The following is a 25,000-nucleotide window of genomic DNA, read 5'->3' as shown; positions in this document are numbered from 1 at the left end:
TTTTGCCTCCTAGTTTGAGAGTCATGGTCCTTCACAAAAGACTAAGCTGTAAATGATTTCCCATTGCAACAGAGAAACCATTGATAATACAGATCTCAGCTACTAGCCCCCAAGGCTGCAGCTTAAAGAGCCAGTGCAATCTTGCCTCCTAGTTTCAGAGTCATAGTCCTTAGTCCTTCACAAAAGACTAAGCTGTAAACGGTTACCCACTGCACTGAAACGCTACATGCAGGCTAGAGCTGTATCATACTTTCAACTACCTGATCAAAGTTGGGTCGACCCAGGCGAGTTGGTGTCTGCAGGCCCGTGAAAAAGTCCCGCCCCTGGTGTCGGAAAGCCGCGTCCACCGCCATTTGTAGCACAGCCCCCTTCACGTCCTCCCGGCTGGGGGCAGAGGTCAGGTATATTTGCATGTCTATCACGTGACCCGAGCCGCCCTCGCGCGATTGGTCGTGCTCCAGCCTGGTGAGGATGGGGAGGAGCCAGTCAAAACTGCGGCGGTCCCGGTTGATCCAGATGAAGTCCACCTGGCGGGTTGGTCAGTCGTTGGAGGAAAATTCATGTGTTAAATCCGGTAACTGGGATTGTTGTACAGCTACGGAGGTAGCGCGTGCGCGCTCACGCACACACACACACACACGCACGTATGCATGTTCGCACACACACACACATACGCGCGCGCGCGCGCGCGCACACACACACACACACACAGATTAAAACCCCGCGGTAAAATGCTATTTTAGCATCCTAAATTCAGGAACCTACTTTACCGGCAATGGTTTATTTACATGTATGAAACGACACTACAATCAGCAGACGCTGTAACCCATTTTCAGTGGGTTTCCATTCTTGATTCTTACGTTATTTTACTCAGCTTTGAAGCGGATTCAGCCATCGAACTCAGTCACGTGCCACCATCTTGCTTTTTTCGTTTGGGTCCCACAAATCATGAAGATGTAACCAACAGGTGCAAAGATTTAGGACGCTAAAATAAAACAAACTCCGCACTCGCGTAGTCTACTCATAATCTTTTTATCAACTGCTCTTCGAATTTTCGCACTAAGGACAACACTCCTTCACCTTTCATATTCACATATGGCTGCATATACGCACATGCATGCACATTCCTACGCGTGCGCGCGCACAAACACGCACACACACAACTGTAAAAGCACACACACACACACACACACACGCACACGCACGCACACACCTGCATGTTTTCAAACGCACGCACGCACATACATACCCGCATGCACGTTTTTGTATACAAATCCATGTGTAGACACATAAACGCTGACACGCGCGTACACACAAAAAATGCATGTATACACCGGCATGGACGTGCACGCGCACACACATAGAAAACACACAAACAAAAGCACGTACGCAGTACACACTATACAAACACACACGCGCGCGCAATGGCACACACACACACGCTTGTATATACATACTCGTGCGTACTCTCTCTCTCTCTCTCTCAATGAATGCACGGTAAAACGTCGCTCACCTTTTTCAAACTGATCTCATGACGGTGGTCGGACAGGAAAGAAGGACAGAGGCTGGATTTGTCCTCCTTTTGACGCATGGGGTACACCATACTTTGCATCACGGAAGCGAAAGGCGTGACCCCGATCCCTGAGCCAATCAGAATGGCGTGCTCCACGTTCAGAATATGGCGGCTGGGCGTTCCGTACGGCCCGTTCAGATAGACCTGACAGATCTGACAGATCCGGGAATAATGAGATGGTGATTAGATCGGTTTCATTTTTCACTGAAAAAAGGTGCAATCAAAGCGTGTGTGCTGATCCATATTCGTTACATCACAACTGCTATAAAAAAAGGGGCGGGGGGGGGGGGGGGGGGGCGGGAGGATGGTGCGAGGGGGCGGGGAGCGGAGGGGGAGGGGGGGGGGCAGGGGAAGGTGGAGATGCAGATGCTTGACCAACGCATTCATAAACCCAAAGTGCTGGTCAGTCCTTGAGATAATCATAAGGAAGGCGACGACATGATTAACGTAGTAGTGAAGGTGACAAATAATTTTGGTGATGGTGGTATAGTAGCAGAGTAGTAGTAGCCCAGTAGTAGTTGTAGCAGCAGCAGTGGTAGTGGCAGTAGTAGCAGTAGTACAGGAAGTAGCTGAGTAGCAGTAACAGTAGCAGCAGAAGTAGTGTGACAGCATCAGGAGCAGCAGTGACAGCATCAGGAGCAGCAGTGACAGCAGTAGGAGCAGGAACAGCAGCAGCACTGGTGCCGGCAGCAGCAGCATTAGCAGTAGGACGAGCAGCGGCAGCAATATTTTGATCGTAAGACTGTATCTCCCTGTCAAAATGTCACGCTGAGTGGTGGGAAATAGTAGTCTTCCATCTCAGGTCTTTCCACTCCCCCCTCCCCCCCAAAAAGTGAAGGGGCGGGGTGCAAGGCGAAGCAGGAGAATGGCGTGACTGTGTGCCTGTCTGCGTGTGCGCATGCATGCTTTTGTGTGAGTGTGTCTGTGTATGTGTGTGTTTGTGTGTGTGCCTGTGTGTCTGTATGTATCTGTGTGTGGCTGTAAGTGTATGCGTGCGTGTATATATTTTGACTTTCAGTGTCAGACAGTACTGTACTTTGACACACGTTTTAACTGTTTCGCTGTCAACTGGTATTGTACTCTTACAAAACGTTTCCGATGTTTCACCGTTAACTGGGTTTCGACCACTGTGCCTTGAACTTGTTCTTTATACGTCAACCCACCCACACCCACACCCACCAACCCCACAGGCACCTATAATCGTCTGTCAACACGCCTTACTACTCGTCCATCAACCCATCCTCAAAAGAAAGAGAGAGGGAGGGAGGAGGGGGGGAAGAAGGAGGAAGAGAAGGAGAAAGATGGGATGAAGAAGAATCAGAAGAAGAAAAAAGGAAGGAAGAAAAGGAGGAGAAGAAGGAGGAGGACGATGAAGAAGGGTGAAAAAGAAGAATCAGAAGAATCAAGAAGAAGGAGGAGGAGGTGGGGGAGAAGGAAGAAGAAGAAGAAGGAGAAGAAGAATCAAGAAGAAGGAGGAGGAGGTGGGGGAGGAGGAAGAAGAAGAAGGAAGAAGAAGAAGAATCAAAAGAATCAAGAAGAAGAAGAAGGAGAAGAAGAAGAAGACAATTTACGAGGAGGGGGAAGCAGCAGAAGACGAGCAACAGCATGAACAGAGAGAAGGAAAAAGGAGGAAAAGGAGGAGCAGCAGCAGAAAGAGAAGACACGGGATGAGGAGGAAAAGGAGGAGGAGGAGGAAGAAGAAGGGTGAAGACGAAGGAGGAGAAGGAGAACACGAGCAACAGCATGAACAAAAGAAGAAAAAGGAGAGAAAGGAGGAGGAGAAAGAGAGAAAGAAAGAAAGAGGATGAGGAAAGAAGGAATATGAGAAGAGGAAGAAGGAGGAGGAGGAGGAGGAGGAGAAAGGGGGAGAAGGGGAGGAGGAAGATAAGAATAGGAATAAGGAGAAAATCAACAACGAGAATACCACCGCCACCACCACCACCAACAACAACACCAATAATAACACCACCACTGATGGAGTCTCCCGTCGGTCCGACGGATGAGTAGGCAGGCAGGCTTATCTGTCGGTGTGTGTCCTCATATGGGAGAAGAGGCCGATTCTGGATGCGCAGCACTTCCCACAGGTGTTGCAAGGGAAAATGTTGAAGGGCTAGCTCGTCGTTCCGACATTAGCCTGGTTGCCTGACCAGCACAGGTGTCTTTTTTTTAGTGAGGAGGAGTTGTGCAGTCCATTCCCCACTCTCTCGCCTACTGACTCTCACAGTCCCACAGGTGCAGATACTGCCACGTATAGGACGGCCTCGGCAGGTGCAGGTTTTTTCTTCGGAGCTCCTTCTCCTAGGTGGACTTCCAGCCAAGGATAAGAGCTCCCCCTGCCCTTTGGTCATCCTCTTCCGCCTTCACAGCCGTTGGGAAAGGTTTCCTCCTCCGCCTGGTCCGTCGTTGGGAGACTTCACATGCCACTACCAGCACCACAAACCACCACCACCACCACCACCACCACCAGGATATTTCACTGACCGGCAGGCGAGTGTGCCAGTTGTCTCCGATCATCAGAGTCTTTGAGGTGATGGTCGGGGTCACTGTCTTCTACACACACACACACACACACACACACACACACACACACACACACACACATCACGTTACTTCAACAGCTCACTGGTCGGTACATCACACGTGTGTCCACATTTAAAACAAAACCATCATCTACAACACCAACATAAACAGCGGCAGCATTACGTAGCAGTTAAAGCAAAGATAATGAATGAGTGAATGACACGGATACTTATATAGTGCCTATCCTCGGTCGAAGACCATGCTCTGAGTGCTTCACAAAACACGGGGTCATTTACACAACAGGCTGCCAACGTGGGTAGAGCCGACTGACGGCTGCCATAGGGCGCTCATCATTCGTTTCCTGTCTCGTTCATTCGGGTTTCAGACACGCACACATACACACTCAGACAGACACGTAACATTTTATGTGCATGACCGTTTTCTTTATTTACTCCGCCATTTAGGCTGCCATACTCAGTTTTCGGGGGTATGCGTATGTTCCTGTTTCCGTGAACCAACGAACACTGACACGGATTACAGGATCTTTAACGTGCGTATTGATCATCTGCGTGCTCATGCACACGAAGGGGGTTCAGGCACAAGCAGGTCTGCACATGCGTTCACCTGGAAGAAAATATCCACCCTTTACCCACCGGGCGCCGTTACCGAGATTCGAACCCGAGACCCTCAGATTGAAAATCCAACGCTTTAACAACTCGGCTATTGCGCTCGTATGAAGTAGCAGATGATAAGGAGCAGAAAGAAGAACAGAAAAAACAACAGCACCAACAGCAGCGCGGCATGGGCTTCGACAGCAACAGTAACCACGGTTACAACACTACAAACAGGATTAACCAGTTTCAACCAATCAACAGAATCTGAATACCTGCAGCGTCTACAGTGTCTGTGACCATTCAAACTTATTACTTCACGATCCAGTCAAAACTGCCGAAGAAAAAAAAAAGCTCTTCAAACCAAGGCTGCGGGACATCTTTTCAAAGAGTCTTTGGAACATAAGGGTAGTTGTATGTGATCAGTGAATAATGATGGAACATTTCTGATATTCTCCTGTACAAAGTGTCATCGGCTAATTCAAGAATCTATGGGGGACAGAGAAAGAGGGAAGGGAATGACGAACAGGTCAGAGACAGAAAATAGAGTAGGTGGGAGGTGGGGGGGGGGGGGGGGGGGGGGGGCAGGGAGAGAAAGAGAGACAGACAGACAGACAGGGAGAGTGACAGAGAGATTCAGAGACACGGAGAAAGAGGGGGAAAGATATAGAGATGCTTGGTCTTATTTGGATCTTGGGTGATTTTGGTGTGCAGTATGTTAACTCAATGCCTTCGAAAAGCTGCAGAGTGTTACACACACACACACACACACACACACACACACACACACACACACACACACACACACACACACACACACACACACACACACACACACACACACACACACACACACACACACACACACACACACGAGCAAAAACACACCTTCCTTCTCCGTCTGGACGCCGTTTTGTCGCTCACTGCGCATTGTGGGGTCTGGACTGCTGGCCAACCAATCAATCAATCAGTAAATGAATCAGTCAAATAATCAAGAACAAGTAAATAATCAACCAATGGATACACCTTTACAAGTGTGTGTGTGTGTGTGTGTGTGTGTGTGTGTGTGTGTGTGTGTGTGTTTGTGTGTGTGTGTGTGTGTGTGTGTGTGTGTGTGTGTGTGTGTGTGTGTGTGTGTGTTCTCTCTATTTCCTCGCCTCACTCATTTTCCTGCACAACATTACGCCATACAGTCGTACCACAATCTCTGCACGTGTTCCTCTTGGTTATAGCTGGCAATGGTAAACAAAAAAATAGTGAATGGGTTTTCGGCGTTATTTTCATGGCTTAACATTTAGAAAAATCACTGATGAGTTCGTGCGCATGTATGACGGAGTGAATGAGACTTGGACGACAACGGACATGGGAAAAATATGGGTAACCTATACTGACTCTTTCCACATTGTACCTACCTTGTTCGCAGTCGGTCTGTTCGTCTTGTAGATATGAAGGCTCTCTGGCGGGTAGATCGTCGAACTGTCCTCCCCCTCCTTCCAGGTCGTACAGACTGTTCACAGCGAATCTGTGGGACAGTCCCTGCTCCAGAACAGACAGCGTGTCGTCACTAGCTTTTTCCATCGGTGATACGGCACTGACAGCGTCCATGGGCGTAATGTACGTCTGCTGCCCCTGTTCCACGTCTGCTTCGATGTGGACAGTCGGTAAGGGTGATCTCCCTTGCAGATCAACACCACAGAAGGCAAGGTTCGAAAAGCCTCGTTTGCTGTCGAGTTGTTTCAAGTCGGGAGTGAGAATGGTGGAGTGGGCATAGCTCTGTCGTCCGCTCTCCGGACAGTGCGCTGTGCTGACACTGCGTGGCCCCGTGGTCTGCGGTGAGGTTGTGTCCAGGTTCGCAGCTAGGTCCTCGAAGTAGTTGTACATGCGGCGAGTCCAGTGTCCCACTGCGCGAATGTGCACGGCCAGTGTATCTGTGAGGTAAAGCACAACCACGCGTGTTCTGCTCACCTTTTGCAAATCTGGCTTCAGACCCCCAAACTTCTTTTTAAAATAGCTCATCCCTCCCCTCCCACCTTCCCGGCCAGTGTATCTCTAGCCTTTTTTTTTCTTTTTTGTCCGTGGGCTGCGACTCCCACTTTCGCTTTTGTGTATAACAGTTTTTATCCCCACCATGCAGGCAGTCATACTCCGTTATCGGAGAGGGGGGAGGGGTCGCATGTCAAGTATGTTCTTGTTTCTATAAACAACCGAGTGCTGGCATTGATTATGGGATCTTTAACGTGCGTATTTGATCTTCTGCATGCGCAGACACACTAAGGTGCTCTGGAACTAGCAGGTCTGAACGTTCTTAACTCCACGCAAATCCCACAGACTCAGGAATATGCTTAATGTTAAGGCAAACTTAGCGCTGCAAAGATCCGCTCAGTCATGCAACAACCTTGTCACACTCCACCTTTCTTTACGTTAAGAACGTTCCAAGCTCCACAGACTACGGAGCACTCTTAACGCTACTAAGCAAACTTGGCGCCGCTATAGATCCTCTCATGCAACAACCCAGACATGCTCCACCTTTCTTCACGTCAAGAACATTCCAAACACCAGCCGCCGTGGCGAAGTGGTCAGCGTCGCGGACTGACGGCTGGGAGGACGCGGGTTCGAATCCCAGCGGAGGTGGGTTTTTCGGCCCGTGGCCGGCTCCTAACCAGAGTTGGGTGTGCTGTGGGCTTAAATGGGGAGACTGGGACCACACAGTCGAGTGTCATCCACTTCAAGGATGCGTCTTTGGGTGTGTTGCTCTAATTACCTGACGAACACTGCAAGTGTCTGTATCTCTCGGTTCTGGTTAACGCCGGGATATCATTATGACAGGGAGCGTAGAGTACAGCCTTGTCACGCAGTCCCAAACCAAAATGGACCTCCATAGCAACATCGTCATCATCATCGTCATCCTCCTCCTCCTTCATCGTCATCAATATAAACAAAATAGTCTCAAAGTCTGTGGCCTTTCATGCCCTGCTCTCATGGTGACCTCAGTTTCGATGCCCCTCCACTTCCGTGCTTGGGGTGAGTCCTGTCAATGTCGTCAGTGTCGGGGGCTGTTGTTTGAGGGACGTGGTGGCGGTCTCCACTCTGGGGGGGACGCTCACTCAGTCTGGCTCCGCGACTAAGCCATTATTGTCGTTAGTAGGGGGCTTAGTAGGTGGTGTTCTAAGTACGTTAAGAACAGGCACCACTGAACACCACCGAAGTGACTCAGCAGCAGTGCAGGGTCTCCTCTGGTGTGTGGCTTCCTGGCGACCTAACATCGATGGTTCACTGTGGACTGCCGACGCTGGAACTGCGACGGACGAACCCGGGTGTGGCCGTGTATGGGGGAATCTAAATGAGCGGCGTGCCACTGAAACGGTGCAGATGATGGAACAGGAAAAAAAAAAACGTTCCAAACTCCACGCTAATCCCAAAGACCCAGGAACATTTTTACCGCTAACGCAAACTTACTGCTGCAAAGATCCGCTCAGTTATGAACCAACGCAGTCCTGCTCCACCTTTATTTACGTTAAGAACGTTCCAAAATCCATCCACGGTTATTAAATCCCACAGCCTAGGGAACATTCTTAACACTTAAAGCAAACTTAGCACTGCCAAAGATCCGCTCAAGTCAAGTCATGCACCAACAACCAGTGCTGCACAGTGACTCACCCTTGACTTGCCGCGCGCTGCTGATGGTGAACGGGTGCCACTCGTAGCGCGCTATGGCCGGGATGTTGAGGTAGATGTAGTCCCCAGCCTCGAACACGAACCCCCGGGGCCGGGAAATCTTCACTTCCGCCACCTGCGTGCACCCCAAGGAACAACAAGATGGCAGAATGCATGTCTTTCACCGAAGTCGCATTTATTGCACCAACTACATAGAGGACCCATGTCACTAAAAGGTGACCAGATGATGGGTCTACTGATAATCCATGAACCTACTGCTCTTAATGTTCGGTGGTAGGACAGCCCATATTTTCTACACATCGCAAGGGGAATCCCCAGCTATTCTTAGATACCCATCTTTTCTGTATTTATAGCACAGGGGAATTTGGCACATTTATTTGACTGGCGGTGAAAGGGTTTGAAGACCGTGCTTATCAGTCTGCCAACTGTCACAGTGTCCGTGGGGGTCTGGGTTCGAATCTGGCTCTCGTTCTCGCCCTTTCTGCCAAGACTGACTGGATAAATCACACTGATCGAGCATCAAGTCTTTCGGATGAGACGAAACAATGAGGTCCTGTGTGCAGCACGCATTTGGCACACTGAAAAAGAACCCATGGCTAGAAAAGTGTTGCCCTCTGGCAAAATTCTATGAAAGAAATCTGCTGGATAGGTACACACACACACACACACACACACACATTATATCAGGACAATACAGAACAAACACATGGTTGCCTCGGTGGTTGTTCAACTGGAAATTAACAAATAATGAGGCCAGGAGATGAAATGATTAACATTTTAACATTTCATCTCCTGGCCTCATTATTTGTTAATTCCCGTTGTGTACAATTTCTATATACATGCACTCAAGGTCAGACAGGCCAGTTGGGTTATGCTACTGGTCAGGCTTCTGTCTAGCAGATGTGGTGTAGCGTATATGGATTTGTCCGAACGCAGTCGCGTCTACTTGAGAAACTGAAAACTGGATTTAAAAAACAACAACAACAAGAGAGGCAAGGCCTTCAAGACTCACTTGTGATACACTTTTAAAAAAAATCCAAGCTTTTTATGTATTGAGTATAATTTCAAAATGTAATGTTTAAGATGAGAAAGATCAGGTTAAAGCAAATTAAGTCCCCTAGCATTAATTACAGAGTAATTTCTTTTTTTTACTATCTGCACCAAAACGTTTGCAAAATAAATAAAACTTCCATGCTTTGCAAAAGAAGTTCCACGGACACAAAAAATGATAATAATGACTCCTCTTGTTGTTGTGTCAGAATAAGAGGTCAAAGTGCCAAGTTTAGAGAATACAAAAAATATAAATATAACAGTAAATGCAGTTTGCATATAATTAGGCTTCATTTTTGACTCACTTGTGTAAACAAAGTGAGTATGTTTTAACCCAGTGTTCGGTTGTCTGCGTGTGTGTGTCTGTGTGTCCGTGGTAAACTTTAACATTGACATTTTCTCTGCAACTACTTCGTCAGTTGACACCAAATTTGGCATAAAAATAGGAAAAATTCAGTTCTTTCCAGTCATCTTGTTTAAAACAATATTGCACCTCTGGGATGGGCACAAAAAAATAAAGAATGAAGCCTAATTATATGCAAACTGCATTTACTGTTATATTTATATTTTTTGTATTCTCTAAACTTGGCACTTTGATCTGATATTCTGATCCAACAGCTAGAGCAGTCATTATTATCATTTTTTGTTCAAACAGGAACTTCTTTTGCTAAGCATGGAAGTTTTATTTATTTTGCAAACGTTTTGGTGCAGATAGTAAAAAGGGAAATTACTCTGTAATGCTAGTGGAGTTAATTGCTTTTACACGAATTTGACACAAAAATGAAACAGTAGAGGCAAGGTTAAGACATCCTGTGATCATAATTAATAAAAAAAATACACAATTTTATTATTATTCGATCATTTCTCCAAAAATGTATGTTTAAGGGTGAGGAGAAAGATCAGCTTTAAAGGCAACCCAATTTCCCCCCCAGAGTACCTGTGTTCTGCCTGTTTGAAAAACATGAAATCTTGCAGATCTTTGAGGTCGTAATAAGACCAACGTGCACAAAGTTTTGAGAAATCTAAAAAATCAATTCGTGATAGGAATAATACAATACATAAAATAGCTAGGAAAAAATACAAAAAAGTGTGATTATAGGAGGTTTCCTTGGAAGCTAGCCCCAATTTCTCCTTACATTTTTTTGTGATAAAACAGAGGAAAAATATATAATTTAAAAACAAAAAAAAATACTGAATATTGTTCGTCATTTTAATGCCTAATTTTGGTGTCAACTGACAAAGTATTTGCAGAGAAAAATGTTAAAGTTTACCACGGACACACACACACACACACAGACAACCGAACACCGGGTTAAAACATAGGCTCACTTTGTTTACACAAGTGAGTCAAAAAACCATGCAAGCCAATCACTGCTCCACCAAGCAGTAGATCAATCAATCAGTCAGTCAGTCAGAGTCGTATGTATAACTAGCACTGACACAGACTGGACTCGACACACGCTCACGTGAAGACACGTGCAAGCACAGAGCCCCGTGACACGTGCAGAGAAATACAGCGCTCGTGGGAGATGTGCTGTCACCTCGCTGAGATGGGATGGGACTTTGTGGTCAGGCTGTTTGTCACCGTATTGTATTTGGACGTTTTCTTCCGTTGATCGTTTTTGAAGGTGAAGACGAGAAACACACACACACACAAACCAACCACTGAACAGTAGGAAATGAAGACAAAACTGATGCCACACTGATCTTACTTCATCAAGGTTCAGTAGTAAAGGGGTTAAACACACACACACACATACACACACACACACACACACACACAAGCGCGTGGACACATGCATACACTTACGCGAAGGCACGCTGGTATGAATGACCTCTCTCACCCCCTCCCCTCCACTCCCTCTCTTTGACTTACCCCTGAAGGAAACAGCGTCACGTTTTCACAATGCAGCCGGCCCGAACACGAAGCGCACATGCCCCTCAGTTTGAAGCCTTGCTCCAAGCAGTATATGAAGAGAGGCACGACGATCCATTTCCAGAAGTGAGTGGCGTGCAGAATAGTGAGCACCAGAATTGGAACGAACAGCTTGTGGGTCCAGTAAAATATCTGTGGAAAAAAAATTCTAAATAGATAAATGAAAATAAAATAGCAAAAAATATTAATCATCTCATTTATTTATCGATCTCATTTCTCCAGAGAAGAGTGGAGTGATGGTATGGAGGTAACGCGTCCGCCGAGGAAGTGAAAGAATCTGAGGGAGCTGGTTCGAATCACGGCTCAGCCACCGATATTTTCTCCCCCTCCACTAGACCTTGAGTGGTGGTCTGGACGCTAGTCATTCGGATGAAACGATAAACCGAGGTCCCGTGTGCAGCATGCGCTTAGCGTACGTAAAAGAACCCACGGCAACAAAAGGGTTGTTCCTGGCAAAATTCTGTAGAAAAATCCATTTTGATAGGAAAAACAAATAAAACTGCACGCAGGAAAAAATACAAAAAAATGGCTGGCGCTGCATTATAGCGACGCGTTCTCCTTGGGGAGAGCAGCCCGAATTTCACACAGACAAATTTGTTGTGATAAAAAAAAAAAGAAGAAGAAAAAGAAATAAATAATTAAAAAAACAAAAAAACATCACATGTATCATCATTGTCGTCGTCATTGTAATCGTCAACATTGTAGACGTCGTCATCGTGGTTGCATCATCGCCACGAGAACAACAATAAACAGGAACACCACCTCATCACCCATAGAAAAAAAAAGAACAGCAACAACAACAATAACAATAGAGGCGATAACAAATTCAGCCATGACCAGCCTTATATCCAGACAAATTTGTTTTAAAAAACAACAACAAATAAACAAACAAACAAACAAAAACTACGCTGCTTTCCAAGCCGTTCATCTGCCATTCCCGTACCTCAAAGCAGACCCATCTTCAGAGAATATTAATCAATAGAGAGGTACTAAAAAATGAATGAACGAAATAATGAAATTGATGTTTTTGAGGGAAGTGGCCTACCATACCGTACCTCAAAACAACCCCAGTTACAAACCTGTAAAAATCAAACTATTTCAGCTTTTGAAGTCAGTTGTCGACCATACCTCACGTCGGAAGAGGGCCATCTCCAAAATAAATAAACAAAATGACTACATCCACATTACTCCCCCCCCCCCTCCCCTTCCCCATCCCCCCTCGATCCACACCATTGTGTGACTGGTGCAGTCAACATCCGCGCCTTGTCAGCACGACTCCTACCGTACATCTTGAGGGAGGAAAGTGTGGACATTGCCAAATAAATAAACAGATCAATAAATAAATGAACGAAATAAATAGATAAATGAATTAATAAATGGACGAATGAATGGATAAATGAATGAATGAATAAATAAACAAATAAGAAAATAAAGAAATAAAAGACTACGCAGGTTTTCGAAGGCAATGCGTTGCCATACTGTAAATCAAAATAACGCAGTTTCCAAATAAGATCAATATCAGATAAACAGATCAGTAGATGATCAATATATATATATATATATATATATATATATGTGTGTGTGTGTGTGTGTGTGTGTGTGTGTGTGTGTGTGTGTGTGTAACACTCTGCAGCTTTTCGAAGGCATTGAGTTAACATACTGCGCACCAAAATCACCCAAGATCCAAATAAGACCAAGCAAATAGGTAAATGAATATATATCAAATGTATAGATGATATATCAAATGAATAACTAATTAACTAAATAAATAAACAAATAAAGAGAGATAAATAAACAAATAAAGATAGATTGATAGATAGAGATAGATAAATAAATAAAGGTAGATAAATAGACAGACTAATAAACAAATAAATAAATAAACAAAAGCCAACGCAACTTTTGAAGCCAGCAGCCTTCCATTCCATTAATAATAATCTACAGCCATACGTACGTACGAGTCCGTACGTCCGTAGTCAGCCACCCACCTCAAAGCAGCCCCGTCTCCGCACGCACTGCAGGGAGCAGAGGAAGAGCAGCAGCACGAGCAGCATGAGCAGCACGCCGGACAGGGGAGTGAAGCCCGCCACCCACCCCACGTCCGCCCTCAGCGTGAAGACAATGCCCACCAGGCTGAGGTGTGTGGAGACCGTCAGGTACAGATCTGGTTGTGTGCGATTCACACACACACACACACACACACACACACACCACGCGCGCACGGACGCGCGGACGCACGCACACACACATACACACACAGACGGAAGCGTGCACACACACACACACACATTCACACGGAAGCGTACACACACACACACACACACACACACATTCACACGGAAGCGCGCGCACACGCATACACACACACGCACGCACACGTGCACACATGAACGCACATACACAAAATAGGTAATTGAGTGCATGCGTCTTTGATGACCAACAACGAATCATTTGAGTGTGTGTGTGTGTGTGTGTGTGTGTGTGTGTGTGTGTGTGTTCTTTCTTTCATTTTACGTCTTTACAGTTAAAGTGATATTAGACACCATCCCCTAATCTCAACCACAACCCTCCCGCACACACACACACACACACACACACACACACACACACACACACACACACAAAATCACCACAACACAACAACACAACACAACACACCACACCACACCACAATCCCCATTCAAAATCCAAACATCCCCCTTCACCTGCATTCAGCACGTGAAACACGGAGTGCACCACAGCCATGACGAGGACGCTGTAGCCGGCCATCTTGTGGAAGAGCACATGGTGGTCCAGGGGCAGCAGGGACACCAGCGGGGGCCGGTGCACCCAGGTCAGGGTCCTCCTCAGCATCAGCAGCAGGGCCAGAACCAGGTCCAGGTCCAGGCACATCCCTGCCGCCCGCGCCACCTTGATGCACCTGTGAGGGGGGAGGAGGGGGGGTGGAGGGAGGCGAGGTGGGGTGGGTGGTGATGGGCAAGTGATGTTAACAATGGTAACAAGGAGGAGATGAAAGGGGATAAGATGAAATAGGGCGGGGGTGGGGGTTTGGGGGGAGGGGAGAGGGTGGGGGGGACCACAAACACAAGTACAAGCGGCACATGCAGAAGAGGAGGAGGAGGAGAAGGAGGAGGAGGAGGAGAAGAAGGAGGAGAAGGACGAGGAGGAGAAGGAGGAGGAAGAAGAAAACTGTGGAGGTCCAGAGGAGGAAGGAGGAGGAGAAGAAGGAGGAGGAGGAGGAGAAGGAGGAGGAGGAGGAGGAAGAAAACTGTGGAGGAGGAAGAGGAGGAAGAAGAGGAGGAGAAGAAGAAAGAGGAGGAGGAGGAGAAGAAGGAGGAGGAAGAAAACTGTGGAGGAGGAAGAGGAGGAGGAAGAAGAGAAGGAGGAGGAGCAACAGCAGCAGGAGGAAAAAACTGTGGAGAAGGAAGAGGAGGAGGAAGAAGAGGAGGTGGAGGAGAAGGAGCAGAGACAGAAGGAGGATTATGATAAGAACAAGAGCAGGAACAAGAACTGTGCATAAGAAGCACACGTTGAAACAGCACCAGCAGAAGAATAAGACTAAGAGATTAATGATAACAATGAAGTATTTAGATATCGCACCCCATTAGATTATTTTAGAGCTATATGCACCTAAAGTTGGTCTTTGGCACATGGGCGGTCAGTCAATCAATCAATCAATAAGCCACACAGCCAAGCAGACGAACAGCATGTCTGTCTGGCTTTTTATATTATAAAAAAATCAAAAATATATCTGTCAGTCTGATTGTTTATAATTATGTTTCTGAATTTCAGTTTCTGTTCCCATCTTTCCCTGTTCTCTTATTCTTTCTCTGTCCTTCCAGTGATCTATATACCTCTATGACATGTATATATACCTCTATGATATGTATAATATACCCCTATGATATGTATAATATACCCCTATGATATGTATATATACCTCTATGATATGTATATATACCCCTATGATATGTATATATATCCCTATGATATGTATAATATACCCCTATGATATGTATATATATCCCTATGATATGTATAATATACCCCAATGATATGTATATATATCCCTATCTTTGTATACTTTTATGACATATATACATCCATATCTTTACAACCGAAACAGTAAAAAGCGGGCATGTCATCAAGCACGTATCCGCACAGGTCTGGCTGTGCACGTAACGTCAGTCAGCAGGGTTATCGTTCCTGAATGCGGGCACACAGCTGACTCAGGGCTGTCTGCGGCTTTGTGATGGATGGCGAGGGCCCCCACACTTGTGACAGTGACTGACGTTGTCCCTCCGCGCTGATGACAGCTGTCTTTATTGCAGGGCAATCTGCGAGGCCCCCTTCCTGACACTTGACATGACGCCTTCATCAAAGTGTGGACATTAGCGCCTATATCCGACACCTTTAATGTGATCACTGGGGATAAGGGGGATCGGGAAGAGACAGGTGTGATGGGGAGTTTGGGGGAGGGGAGGGGTGGGTTGGGGTGGGGGCAGGGGTGACATCAATGGGGGAGAGAGGGGGTGGGGGTGGAAAGAGTGTGCCCACAAGGCGACGAATCTGCAGTCATATGTGGCATTAAAGTGGCTCTCTCTGACAGAATTCAAACAGACAGTTGTCACATTTTGACAGGTGTCGATTGTACTTTTCTTTCTTTCTAAATAGTTTGAGTTATTTTTCTAAGGTTTGTTTAGTTGTTACCTGCAGAGAGTTGTTTTCCTCCACCACTGTTATGTTCTACGAAGTTAGGATTTGGTCAGCCAGTGGCGGACAACACTGGTGATCTCTTCGGAGATCCAAGTTAAAGGTTGATATACACAGCACTTTCCCTGTGTCAGTCCTTGTTTGACTCACAATGCTTGGGTGTGTTTTTTTTTGTTTTGTTTTTTGTTTTTTTTGTTTTTGTTTTTTTAACCCTTTCACTGCCAAACTCGCATTTATGCAGAAGCTAGGTAGAGGACCCATGTCACTGAAGGGTGACCAGATCATGGGTCTGGTATCCATGAACCTACTGCTCTTTATTTTCGGTGGTAGGACTGACCATAATTATCTCCTACACATCACAGGGGAAATCCCCAGCTATTTTTAGACACTATATTTTCTGTGTTTATAACACAAGGGAATTTTGCACTCAAAGTTGACTGGTGGTGAAAGGATGAATAGACTGAGTTGGCCTGCCCACTCGTGCTTTGAATACATTTATGACCTCCCCTGTGTCCTTTTCGGATCCACAAGCATAAGATGCAAAGATAGATTATTTATGATAATTTCTATTAGTTACACTTTGTTGTCCTTTTTTCTGTTCTTTGCTTCGACCTTCATTTGTTGCTTTGGAAAGACGTTGGATTGTGACTTTTCCCTGCAGTGATTCAGAACACTACTGAATTATGTTAACGTTTTCTGGGCCACTTGCCATAGGAAATGGTGGAGCATTGTCAATGCTGAGAGCTATGTTAAGTCAATAGGGATCGAAACTGCAGTCATATCAGACATACAATTCGCTCTCTCATGGACAAAATTTGTATGGACTGATATTCTTAAAGGGTTTCCAGTAAAGATTTATCTTTGTCATCTTTGCAAAAAACAATGTATCCACAAAATGGAAAGTTTGATACATTACCTAAAAATTGCTTGTTTATCCCCACTATTATGTTGAAAAATGAAAAAAAAAAAAAAAACCCACATAAATTTCACTCATATGTTACAAAATTAACACACAAAAAGTCTTACCAACCATAAAAACCTTATTTCACAATGACTTTACCAGTGAATAGAGCATTGCTTTCACAGTGTGTGTCTCACCAGTTGGAGTCCCAGTACTGCCAGACATTCACACATCCCACAGCGATGTTGAGCAGCACGAAGAACACGGCGAACACGACCTTCACCCTGTTGTTACGGAAGTACGTCGCTGTCAAACGACGTGGTATTGGGCAGCGAGAGTCCTTCCCAGAAGAGCTGGACAAAGCTGGTGCTCTGTACACACACACACACACACACACACACACACACGCACGCACGCACGCACGCACGCACGCACGCACACACACACACACACACACACACACAAGCCCAGTCATAAATGCATGCGGACATCTCATACAGACGACTTATAGATAATTTGACATCAACTGATTTAATGATTTGAATGCTAAAAAATGAAATAAAATAAATGAAACAACAACAACTACATTAACCCCTTCACTGGTGAATAGAGACTATCAGTGTCTGGCATACATTCGAAGTGGAGTTGTATTCGAATACCAAGTAATTGTTTTGTGTGCTTTTTCTCAAGGCCTGACTAAGCGCGTTGGGTTACGCTGCTGGTCAGGCATCTGCTTGGCAGATGTGGTGTAGCGTATATGGATTTGTCCGAACGCAGTGACGCCTCCTTGAGCTACTGAAACTGAAACTGATGACCAAAAGTGATGACAGCCGAAGAGGCTGAGTCGGGGTAAAAGAATGGTGACTGTAAGTTCAATCCTATCTCAGTGAGATGCCAAGCCTTTTACTATAGAATAAGCACACCAACTACTTGTCAGCAGCAGTCAAAGTCGGTTAATATTGCTGGCATGAAATGAAGAAACTTACTGTTGGCGTTGTTCTTATCATTATTATCACTGTTATCATTATCATAATTGTCATTTTTACGACCATCCTCATTATTGTTATTGTCAATACTCAGTATCGTTCTTCAGTACTGTAATCGACAACTGTCTGCCGTGCAAAAACAAATGGAGCATGCTTATTGTGCCTTCACTTTCCATCAACTTGTCATGTCTCTTCTCTTCCGCCCTGTGTCATGTCATAATCCATGGCCACACACCCCTCATCAACCCACCAACATTGACAAGACATGACATGCTTATTCACGGAAACCCGTTAGAGTATATGAACAAGTCAACTTACAAACATGAAATGCATTTCACATTGTGCCCACAATCAAAGACAGTAGCTATACCAAACGGTCGATTGTGAGATGCATTTGGGGAGGGGGGAAGGGGGTAAAACTATGCATCTATTAATATGCAAAACACAAGAAGATTTAGCATTGTTAACATGCAAGAAGTGAATGAGTCTTTCTCCTAGATTTGAACTGATAAGGATGTGATCACAAGATGAATTTATAAACACGTCAACTCAGAGAGATGCACGGTCTTTGATTGTCGCGGTTAAAACAATAAAAGTAGAATGCATTCGTTATGATCATTTCGAGGAAAGGGATTATAATGGGTCAACTGACGTTTCGTTTTCTACTCGTGAGTAATGATGAAAAGAATTTCTTTCTTTTTTTTTTTCAGTTGAAAAAAATGACTGAAACATGGTATGGTGCCTGAAGTATCGTCGCCGTCTCTGTGGGTTTGCAACAGTCAGACAGACAGACATACCAACAAGCGTACATACGGTCGGAAGCACAGAAAGAGAGAAAGAGAAAGAGAGTAAATGTCATACTTAAAACGTCATTTTTTCACATGACGTCATTCAAACATGACAAAACTCTACGGACCAAACTTTTGGATATTTCTTTTATTATATTGTGTTATCACGGTTGTGTGTGTGTGTGTGTGTGTGTGTGTTGTTCAAATATTTTTGTTTTATTTTTTCTAAAAAATATTTTTTTTAAATAGCAAGTTTATTCCCCATGCTTTTCCAAAAGGTAGGTCTTTCAAAATTGTATCGGAACTAGCTATAATTAAGGCCCTAAGATTTGGACAGCCAAACCTTATACGAACTATTATCTGCACAAGGGATATATGTTATTCTTTACGGCCTGACACATTTCATCAGTCAATGTCCCTGCAGTTTGGAGGAAGGCAGTTGGGATCATGGGAGCTTCAGGATTGGCGGTTTGGGGGTGGGGGTGTAGGGAGACGGGGAAGGGGGCGGGGCGGTGCATGAGGGAGAGGAAGATAGGGAAGGTGGGAGAGGGGCATGGGGGGACATGGATGGGGTGGTGGTCGTTCCTGTTTCTATTTGGGGTTGTGATCGATCGTGGCTGTTCTCTTTTATCTATCCCACTGCGGTCTGTCTGTCTGTAGTTGTGTGTGTCTGTCTATATGTCTATCAATCTGTGTATGTGTGTGTCTGCTTGTCTGTCTGTCAGTCTGTCTGTCTGTGCGTCTGTCTGTCTCTCCCTCACATATGCACGCACGCACGCACGCACGCTCGCACAATCACATGCATTCACACAAAATTGTACACGGGTTACACTCTTCCCTCCACCACCACCCCCCGCCCCCCTCCGCCCCCACCCCCCTCTTCTTTTTGTTGTTTGTTTTAGTTTGTTGTCATCTCTTCTCTTTTTTTTTCTTCAAACTTCATTCTCTCTTTTCTTCATTTATTTTAATGTCCGCTGCTTCATTTTATTTTATTGTAACAGAAACTTTATGTTTTCAACATTTGACATTCTATGGAAAGCGCACAGAAATGTATACTTGCTTGAACGCAACTGTTAAAAAACAACAACAAAAAAACGAAAAAAAAAAAAAAAACACAATGAAATAAAACCTGTTTATATTATTTTCAGTAGCTGACAGTCTTTTCTTGATATCTACTGTTGCTGATGCTACATGATGGTAAGATTTCTAAGTGCACTGTATTCATTTTTGTTGTTGTTCTGTGTGTGTGTGTGTGTGTGTGTGTGTGTGTGTGTGTGTGTGTGTGTGTGTGTGTTTGTGTCTGTGTGTGTACGCGCGTGCATGATTGCGTGTTCTTTAGTTTAGCGTCTTTTCACTATCAGTGATATCAGATTGCGTGTGTGTGCGCGCGTGTGTGTCTGTGTTTGAATCATACGCCTGGAGTAGCACACAATGTCCAGAGTGTGTACATTAAACTAGAATGGACGAATGAGCTGTTCGGCTCTTTCAGCTGATTATCAAGAAGATGACCATGTCTGGGTTTATTATCACCAATGATATACATGCACGTGTTCGAGTGTTGTACAGTAAATTACATAACAGGTTTCTTATTCCGTAATTTGTCAAGATAAGTCTTCCATCAAAAACGATAATCAAATCTATACTATATCTATGATATGTGTATTATGCATATAATCGTGAGCAACAAACATAGTGAGAATAACATGCAATACTTCACAAACAAATATGTTGTGCATTTAGTCGTTCAAACACAAGCGGAAGATCAGTGAATATGGTTTTGATGCAGTGACAGAAACAGTGTTGGGCAGTATGCATGAGCTTATATCACAGATTGACATAGGTTTACAGCTGGGCCAACAAAATATGAGAGCTGTATGATCAATGGTTTCTCCATTGCAATGGGAAGTCATTTACAGCTTAGTGTTTTGTGAAGGACCATGACTCTCAAACTAGGAGGCAAAACTGCACTGGGCCTTGAAGGATGGTTGGCCTTAGTGAACCATCCCAACGCTGACTGTCCTGAAACCCTCTTGGCCGAGAGAGTGGGGATCTAACTTGGGCAAGACACTCTCCACTATAATCAAATTCTAACCCAAATAGTCGGGACAGCAGTTGCCTCCTTTGCTGTTCTGATGGTCATAGTCGGACATGACTATCATACACGTTCCATCAAACATAATAATCAAATTTATTATATATTCATATGAACTCTATGCATATAATCGTGAGTAGCTTATATATAGTGAGAATGGTATGCAATACTTCGGTAACAAATAAGTATATATTGTGTGCATTTATTAATTCAAACACACATGGAAGATGTTTCCTAGTGAGGGTGCTTTTGATGCAGTGACAGTGAAATGTTTATTTCTATAATATGCATATAATCGTCAGTAGCTAACATAAAAGGAATAACATGCATATTTCAGAAACACGTATGTTGTGCGCATTTATTAATTCAAACACACATGGAAGATGTTTCCTAGTGAGGGTGCTTTTGATGCAGTGACAGTGAAATGTTTATTTCTATAATATGCATATAATCGTCAGTAGCTAACATAGTGAGAATAACATGCATAATTTCAGAAACAAGTATGTTGTGCGCATTTATTCATTCGAACACACGTGCAAATTTGTTTTCCCAATGAAGAATGTTTTAATGCAGTGACAGTGAAATGTTTCTGATATACCCATGACATGCATATTATGCATATAATCGTGAGTAGCTTACACACAGAGAGAATAACACGTATGATTTCATGAACAAATATGTTGTGCATTTGTTCATTCAAACACGCGTGGAAGATCTTTCCCAGTGAAGGTGGTGTGGCTTTGATGCAGTGCCAATGAAATTGTTTGACCAGATGGTGTTTCCGATCATTTCTCTTCCAGAGATTCATTTGACCCAAACTTCTTGTTCATCACTATTCCTTTCGTTTGCCAAACACACGGTTGACAGCTTGCCCCTTCCTTGTCTTCAGTTTCTACAGTTTTAGAGTTATGCATACGTGTGAATGACTGGTGCGAAAGCGCTTTGGTTTGTCTCTGCACAAGATTCAGCGCTATATAAATACCATTATTATCATTATTATTGACAGCACGCAAAACCACTGGGGTGAAAATACTTCATTACCTAGGCTGCCTGTGTGTGTGCGTGTGTGTGTGTGTGTGTGTGTGTGTGTGTGTGTGTGTGTGTGTTGTAGGAGATAGGGAAGGAAAGTGCACACTTATGTATGTACTAATGTTGGGTACAGAACTGACAAGCACTCCTAGAAAAATATCGGCTCGGATGATGGATAGTTGTCTGTGGACGACTGCCAGTGTATTTATGAATGACACTCTGTATTTGACGTCTTGCCACAGATTCGTCATCAGTATGAAACTGACGTCATATCGTGCATACTCTGGCAAGTCTTGTCATCATTGAGAAGAAGGATCGTCGATTGTCAAACATTTTGTCGGCAGCCAACCTGGCACACAATGATATATTGTTGAAGTTTCATACTGCTGCATAATACTACACATCCAACGTTCGTCATTCAAGATGTGTGTTTCATTGTATAGCTTGATGAAGCAGTGTATGGCTCAAAAACGGATTTCCGATATCCAACAAATCTTTCTCGAAATTAGGTTTGATTCAAATCCTCCCCACCCAATTTTTTTTTTTTTCTTTTTTTTTTCTTTTTTTTTTAATGCAAGTACCGCAAAGCTTTGTTGTTTTCAAGTGGAAGAGTTGTTTGTACTGACGTGAGGGGGCTGGGGTGAGCAATGTTTGTGCGTGTGTGGGGTGAGGGGGGCAGATGAAAGGGTGGTGGTGGGTATAGATAAATTAGACTTGGCACACAATGTCACCTCCGTGAAAAAAAATGATACACAGCTTACCAACAAAGAGAAACTTCAGACTCTTACTTCAACATGTCCGTTTTCTTCATCATCCGCACTGGGAATTAAACCTACAAAGAATTTATTCATTAAACATTTTTTTTTTTTTTTTTTTGACGGGCGCAGCAGTAGAGAGGTTACAGCTTACGTGGAGTATATGCCTGCCTACACGTCGAGGTTAAAACAACAACAACAAAAACAAACAAACAAAAAACAGACATGCACGTCAAAGCCTACTCTCTCGAACATATTAGTCAATGTTGGAATAATGAACAGCCCATGAACTCCAAAGAAGAAGAGGGATGGAGGAGGTGAACAAGAACTTATCCACTTCATCTGAACTGTAGCAATGTTTGTAGATCAGTAGATGTGTCTGGTGCTTGCTTTTTTTTCTTTTCTTTTTTAAGGTGTTACTTGACGAGAATATTTCAAGCGTAACTCACTGCAGAGTGAAGTCGGACACAAACTGAGGACGCTCGTGAAAATGGCGGCTCCACTGCTCCCAGTCGATGACATCCCCTGACACGGACACGTCACCGCTGACGTCATCGAAGAGAGCGTCACTGAGGTGTTCCACGTCATCCTGGCTCAGCTCCAGTGACGACTCTTCCAGGCTGGACGTCACAAGTGCCTGCAGGTGGTCGCGGTGGATTGATCCGCTGTCTGCACAACAGCGGGGACCCAAGGCTTTATATTCATTTTTTTCTTTCTTTTTCTGCCCCATCATCTGTGTACACCATTTCAGTGGCATTACTCCCACGCCGCTCATTCCGAGTCCCCCATACACAGCCACACCCCACCCAGGTTCGTCTGTCGCAGTCACAGTGCCGGCAGTCCACAGGGAACCATCGATGTTAGGTCGCCATAAGGCCACACACTAGATGAGACCATGCACTTTCTTCTTCTTCTTCTTCTTTTTTCTTTTATTTTTATTTTTTTTATATTTTTTTTTTTACTCCCGTGTGTAAAAGAAGTGATTCCATTTAAATAATGGCCCGCCGATGTCTATCTATCTGTCGGTGCATCTCTCTGTGCGCGCGCGCGCGCGCACGCGCGTGTGTGTGTGTGTTCAACTTTAACGCTGGCGTTTTCTCAGCCACGACGGACAAGTGGTACAGGAACCTAATTTAGTAAGGTGGTAGGTGTGAATAAGATCTTTGAATTCGCCCGTTTTGTGTCTGATGATATGGTAGGCAGGGCGAGAGAAGTTAAAGGCCAGGTTCGTTATTTGGGGGAGGGGGGGGGACAACAACAAAAAACACCATAGAACAAGCTTGGTAGATATGCTTACATCTAATATTAATCACATTTGGAATTTGACTGGTCAAGGATACTGCATGATAAAAAAAACAAAAAAAAACCAACCCAATAAACAACAACAACAAAAGAAAAGAAAAAAAAGAAACTAAAATTAAAAATTAAAGGTCAAGGTCACAAAATGACACGATATTTTTGATAGGGAAAGTTGCTACGTCCATCATCATCATACTTCACCACGACGACCATCACAACTGTTTCCACCACCATCATCATCACTATCACCACCACTACCATCACTGACCACCATCATCACTATCACCACCACTACCATCACTGACCACCACCATCACTATCACCACCACTACCATCACTGACCACCACCATCACTATCACCACCACTACCATCACTGACCATCATCATCACTATCACCACCACTACCATCACTGACCACCACCATCACTATCACCACCACTACCATCACTGACCACCACCATCACTATCACCACCACTACCATCACTGACCATCATCATCACTATCACCACCACTACCATCACTGACCACCACCATCACTATCACCACCACTACCATCACTGACCACCATCATCACTATCACCACCACTACCATCACTGACCACCACCATCATCACTATCACCACCACTACCATCACTGACCACCATCATCACTATCACCACCACTACAATCTGACCATCATCATCACTATCACCACCACTACCATCACTGACCACCATCATCACTATCACCACCACTACCATCACTGACCACCATCATCATCATCACTATCACCACCACTACCATCACTGACCACCACCATCATCATCACTATCACCACCACTACCATCACTGACCACCACCATCATCATCACTATCACCACCACCACCACCACCGACACCATCATCACCACCACTACAGCTACCACCACCATTAATACCACTACCACCATCATAATCATCACCACCACCACCACCACCACTACCACCATCATCATCACCGCCACCACCATCATCATCACCACCACCACCGCCATCACCACCTCAACAACCACCATCATCACCGCCGCCACAACTACCACCACCATCATCACCG

The 25,000-nt window shown here is 44.7% G+C and overlaps 1 protein-coding gene across 1 annotated transcript in view; it reads right to left on the bottom strand.

Annotated features, from left to right (window-relative positions):
* LOC143287937 (NADPH oxidase 5-like) overlaps positions 1 to 25,000 on the bottom strand; it is a 36,628-nt gene that overhangs the window by 1,543 nt on the left and 10,085 nt on the right. Inside the window, exons 5-13 of the mRNA XM_076596180.1 lie at positions 23,076 to 23,295; positions 17,174 to 17,260; positions 14,031 to 14,282; positions 13,351 to 13,495; positions 11,306 to 11,497; positions 8,362 to 8,494; positions 6,097 to 6,632; positions 1,514 to 1,726; positions 261 to 527 (exon numbers count right to left, since the gene is read on the bottom strand). Of these exons, the coding sequence (XP_076452295.1) occupies positions 261 to 527; positions 1,514 to 1,726; positions 6,097 to 6,632; positions 8,362 to 8,494; positions 11,306 to 11,497; positions 13,351 to 13,495; positions 14,031 to 14,282; positions 17,174 to 17,260; positions 23,076 to 23,295 (2,045 nt within the window). The remainder of the gene's footprint in view (positions 1 to 260; positions 528 to 1,513; positions 1,727 to 6,096; positions 6,633 to 8,361; positions 8,495 to 11,305; positions 11,498 to 13,350; positions 13,496 to 14,030; positions 14,283 to 17,173; positions 17,261 to 23,075; positions 23,296 to 25,000) is intronic.

This window comes from Babylonia areolata, chromosome 12 (assembly GCF_041734735.1).
Source record: "Babylonia areolata isolate BAREFJ2019XMU chromosome 12, ASM4173473v1, whole genome shotgun sequence".
Taxonomy (NCBI): Eukaryota; Metazoa; Mollusca; class Gastropoda; order Neogastropoda; family Buccinidae; genus Babylonia; species Babylonia areolata.
This window is presented reverse-complemented; position numbering and strand designations above follow the sequence as displayed.